This window comes from Atta cephalotes, assembly GCF_000143395.1.
Source record: "Atta cephalotes unplaced genomic scaffold scaffold00024, whole genome shotgun sequence".
NCBI lineage: Eukaryota > Metazoa > Arthropoda > Insecta > Hymenoptera > Formicidae > Atta > Atta cephalotes.
Genome location: NW_012130088.1, coordinates 2936207 through 2942138, shown reverse-complemented (window position 1 = coordinate 2942138; position 5932 = coordinate 2936207). Strand labels below are relative to the sequence as shown.

Below are 5932 nucleotides of genomic sequence, written 5' to 3'. Positions count from 1 at the left end.
AAATTGTTCAATTTATACTTATAAAATAGCTGTAGTCTATATATAAGACTACTCAGATAGCAGAATTATTTATGATAAATTATTTATGATATTTATTAATATTCATTTTTTGAAATGTTATATAGATATTTTATATATATTTTATATAATAAAGTATTATTCGAAATATTATTAAATTTTAAAATATAAACTAAATATTTTATGTAATATTTATGATAACTATAAATAAATATTTTATAATATTTATATAATAAATGTTTATAATCTATATCTATATATATATATATATATGCAATCTAAGACCACAAAAATATTTGTAAATATTAAATAAATTTATAAATATTCATAAGTATTTTGTAAAAATAAATATTTTTTTGTAAATATTTTATAAATATTATGTGCTGCCTGGGTAGTTTGCACGAAGAAACAACATAGAATTTTTAGAATTGGATTTATAGACGTCTAATTAAAATGCTATCGTTATACGAAAATTTATGTATCTATGCATTTATGTAGCAGTATATAAGATGTTAATAGCATGTAAGTCTGTTTCATCAATTCAGTAGAATTTACACATATGATTCATATGTGATTAACACATTACTACAATACATATTACTATAATATATCAATATCGCACGCATACAGTTTCTAACTAATTAATCGTTCATATTAGGTATCTAAGCCTAATTCTATACTGAGAAAAAATGCTTGAGTCAACAGCATCAGTCTAATTGAAAATAATTTTCTTAATTCAATGACAGTATTATAAGGGGATACTGAAAGAGACGCCGTATATTGTATTACCGATAAAATTAGCTTTTTTGATCTTGTTGTTCACGTTTTTGTTCCTTCGAATTTCTTCGTAGTGCACTCCCCTTAATGAAACAAATATAATGTTTTATATTCTTCAATAACTAAAGTATTTATCAATTATATTATAGTAACAATTAGGAAATTTTCTTATATCAATCATACCATCTTGATCAAAAAGTTCCCGGAATTATCAGGTGATGCTTTGAGTCAACTGATTTGAGTTCTATTTTTTGGTTAGGTTGCCACATCTATCATTGACATTCCCACCAAATTTTATTACCATAGCTTAACATTTGTAAAAGTTACGCCGTCTTGAGTACATCTATCTCTGCACGTATTTCGATTTTTTACAGTTTTAAAAATGGAGTCGAATTTGCAACGAGTGAATTTTTGACCAAGAACGAAAGAAATACCATCCAACAGCCATCGAATTCACCTGATATGGCTCCCTGCGATTTTTTTCTGTTCGAGTTCAAAAAACCATTACGGGGAACGCGTTTTAACAGCCGAAAGGAGGTAATGGAAAAATCGAAGACAGCTCTGATGGCTATACCGACAATAGAGTTCCAGAAATGTTTCGAGTGCTGGATCAAGCGCTGGCATAAGTGCGTTGCAGTCGATGGGGAATACTTTGAAAGGGACAATATCACTTTTGATGAATAAAACTATATTTTGAATTTTCTGAATGAATTCCGGGAACTTTTTGATCAAAATAGTATATGTAGTCACATTAAATAAATATTTTATTATTTTAATTGCATATGAAATAAAAAAGTCTTTTGTTACTTGAAGTTAGTTTAGTCAATTAAATTAAATCTGTTAGTTGTTTAATTGTATAAAATAAATTAATATATAAAACAATGTAATCAATTTCGCATGGACGCGTTACGGCTAATACAATTAAATATCTCTTCTCAAGTTAATTAAAATAAAATTTACTTTATCTAACAATTTTTTATATAATTTATGATCAATGTATGATTTATAAGCAAATAGAAATTATATGTATTAACATCTGGTTGATATATAATATAATTGAAATATACAATTATCTAACAATACATGTATATCTAACAATGTCAATTTCGTTATAATTAATAAGAATATGTCTTATAACTGATTAAAATACTTGATTTAACAATTTTTTTTATAGTTATATAATTGTAAATTATTTATCTAGATGTAATATGTACGTTTAAATATTACATGGATCATATGCATTTGATTTATAGGCAAATAGAAATTATTTACATTGATTATACATCTGCTTGCAATCATCAATACATTTATTCGCGCGAGACGGCTCGAATAACAATTATTGAATGCTAAAGTATTCAGACAACATGCGTTGTAGCTCGGCGTTAATGTGTTAGATGTTATCACCTCAGAGATCTTAGATTTCAATCTCGTCCATATCATGTATGTACGTTTTAAAAAACTAAAATATCTGATGCATTATTAATTATAATAATAAATAATAATAATAAATTAATATTAAGCAAGAATTATAATATATAAGAAAGTAGGAGTCAGCGATATTTTGTGTTGCAAGTATAATAATAAAAAGGTTTAAAAGTCCATTCTAATAAAACAATATTTTAATATCCATACGCGTTTCGCCTTATTTCAAATCATTCTCAATGGAAATTTAACATATTAATTCGATTTTGTGCAAAGAAAATAGTGCAACAATCATCACAGACAGCACATAATATTTATAAAATATTTACAAAATATTTATGAATATTTATAAGATTTATTTTAAATATTTTGTAAATATTTTTGTGATCTTAGATTGTACAAATTATAAACAATTATTATAAATATTATGAAATATTTATTGTGAATGTATAGTAAATGCTAAAATACTTAATAAGACATTATAATCCAAGTAAATAAAAATACTTTTTAGACTACTAATTAGAAATATTTATTTATATTTATCATAAATATTACATATTTAATCTATATTTTAATACTATTTCGAATAAAGCTTCATATAAAATATGTAGGAAATAGCTGTATAACATTTCAAAAAATAAATATTAACAAATATTTATTATAAATATTCTGTGCTGTCCGAGATAGTACCAGTCGTTCACTATCAAAAAGATTCTTTAGATTCATATTCCAATTTATTGACTGGAAGAAAACGAGAAAACTTTCATGGAGTATATATAATAAACTATAATAAAATTAAGGTTATAAAAAATCATCAGATCATTACATCATTCATAATCAAATTCATGATCAATCTTTGTAGTCTATAATAAATGAGCAACAGTCTTCCTAATAAAAAATATTACTTTATTATTTTGGATTAAAATAGTTGTATATAGAAAGTTAATTTTGTTAATAATTATTAATTATGAATTTTACATATATCATGAATTTTACAAAATCATCAAAGTTTATCAATAGATCTGTTTTTATTGCTGCTCTTTTTGAAAGAGAAATTACTATTTTGCTAGTACATACAGTGCAATAAATTGAAGTGAAACAAATTTATGTTTGTTCACTTTAATTTTGCATCGGTTCAGAGTGCAGCAATAATAAAAAACTTAATAATACGCTGCGCGTTCCATCGCTAATTCGAGAAATAAAATCAAATTATAACTAATACAACATAAAACAGTCATAAGACGTAAGCAGTAAGCAAAATGGCTACTCATAGAGATCGTAAGATCAATAGCGAATCCAATTATTTCCTGTTTTTATTACCATGAGCTGATGTTAGCTGATGTTGAGTGTAAACGAACATGTGATCTGTTTTCTGTTTTTGCACTAGACTGTTCTAAAACTCTTTCTCGTTTTAAACAAATATCAAATGTTTATCTATCTCACTTTAAGTTCCAAAAGTATACACTAGTTCAGCAACAGAAAACAGAGCTAAGGAACTTATGCATCGATGCATGAGTCGAAATAATAATGTAGGAATCGAAATTAAATGTCGGTAATTTATCGACATTTTTTTAGTTCTGCTTGGGAGAGAATGCGTCGAATTTCCTTTTAAGCTGCGTTACAGTACCTTATACTGTGGCTGCGTTCGGATTCCCATCTGAGTGCTCCCCGAATATCATATTTTCCTTGTTGTTTATTGAATGTTAAACAAGGTTGACATGAGGAGCACCTCGAGGGGGAATCCGAACTCAACCTAAGCCTAAGCACAGTATAAGTACTTATACTGTGGCTTAAGGTGGTTCTACAATAAAGTGCCAAAAATTTAGGGTGCCTTACCAGAGTCTATCTAAAATCACAAATATCTACATAATTTGGATAAAATATTAACAATGTTTAATATGCAAAAGGAATAAAAAGAAATTAATTTTTTATATACTTTGTTTTTGTGAAAATACATTTTGCCATTTCAATATTAAATATAATATCTTTCTAGAATGGCCGATGATTTATTACTTTTTTGTGACCATTACAATCGTAATTTTTTTAACTATTATAATCTCTCTTTTTTTTTTTTAGAGAAATGTATGATAATGTTTGCAGTTAGTAAAAAAATCGCCTCCGACCTGTCACTGGGTTAAAAGTTACATTTTCATTTTTTTTCCTTCTATTTCATCTGGTAACCTATTCTAGAATTTTTCACACGTCAAGCTCGGTATTTCAACTTCATTATATTAAAAATTAGTCATTTCTGTGGTAATTCTGTTCTGCTTTACTGTTGAACCATCTTAACGGGAAAGCTACGCTGCTGTATATAGCCTGAGGTCATTGTCGGAGCTGCTTGCAGAGTAATAACAGATAATAGCAGTCACACGTTGACACGTCAGCAGCGACCAACACTGCGACTGCCGTGGCAGGGTTGGCAAGTGGCAGTTGGTGGCAGTCGGCTGATAATTCGATAGTTACGAGTCGTGGTGTAGTCTTCGGCAGTCTGTACCAGTCTGATTTTCGTGTCGTTTGCGTCGCTCGCAGTGCGGCTTACTGCTTTTCATTCGGCAAGTCGAACTATTTGCATCTGTTCTGCTAGCATCTATTGTCAACAGCTGTCTTGTCAAGTCAATTAACAATGGCATCGTACGTAACTGATTTTTACAATAGTAAAAACATTTTTATCACCGGTGGCACCGGTTTCGTCGGCGTCTGCTTGATAGAGAAACTCTTGCGATGTTGCCCTGATATCAAGAATATTTATTTGCTAATGCGACCGAAGAAGGGAAAGCAGATCATGGAGAGATTGGAGGAATTGACGAAAAACTCGGTAAGTAGCGCATTGAAACGCTTTTCGAATGTAGTTCTCCTACATTCTCGGATAGCCAAGATTGTCGAACAGAAGATTTGTTCTTTTTAATTGAATTCCCAGCAAACGAGAATGGATTGAAATGAATTCAGATTTTCAGAAATATTGATTCACGAATGTTAAAATGAATGTTTTTCAATCCTAATAATGCATTTTTATTCATTTATAGGTATTGCATGGAGCATATCTGTATGCCTTTTAATTTAAAAATAACTATAATATAAAAATAAATAATATAAAAATAATTTAATTTAAAAATAATTTTAATTTAAAAATATTATGTGCAAAAACACTTTTTGTGTGCAAAAACACACAATTATACTGTTCAATTCAAAATTTGGATAGGAAATGGATGAAATTTTTCAGTTGCATCCAATTCTAATTGAATCCAATTGAATGCAAAAAAAGTATTCGCTATTTAAAATACGCATTTGGATAGAAAAAAATTTCAATCCATTTTAAATCATTCTCATTTGCTGGGTTTGTATTGTTCATCTTTTCTTTTTTTTTCAACATGGAAAGAAAAAAAGAGAAAAGATGAATTATACAAGAAATTTAACTAAAAAAATAAATGTAAATGTTTGCTACAAATTTTGTCAGCAGAAAATAGAAATTTGATATAGAAATCGGATATACAATGGGTGCGTTCAGCAGAATGCAACAATTTTGCAATTATTTTATGATTGTTTACTGAGATAAGATTATTCCTCTAGATCTAAAAGTGTAATAAGCGCGAAAAAACTTCCAACAGTTGCAAAATAAACATTCTGCTGAACGCAGTCAATATTGACAGAATGCTGATACAGCAATTTGACAATAAAGTATGAGGACTAACAAATTAATGACACAGCATGTGAAGCA

At 28.1% G+C, this 5932-nt stretch overlaps 1 protein-coding gene across 1 annotated transcript in view; it reads left to right on the top strand.

The window, feature by feature from the left end:
* Nucleotides 1-4840: 4840 nt before the first annotated feature.
* The window catches only part of LOC105620105 (putative fatty acyl-CoA reductase CG8306), a 5847-nt gene continuing 4755 nt past the window's right edge, over nt 4841-5932 (top strand). The window contains exon 1 of the mRNA XM_012201611.1: nt 4841-5032. Within this exon, the coding sequence (XP_012057001.1) occupies nt 4841-5032 (192 nt within the window). The remainder of the gene's footprint in view (nt 5033-5932) is intronic.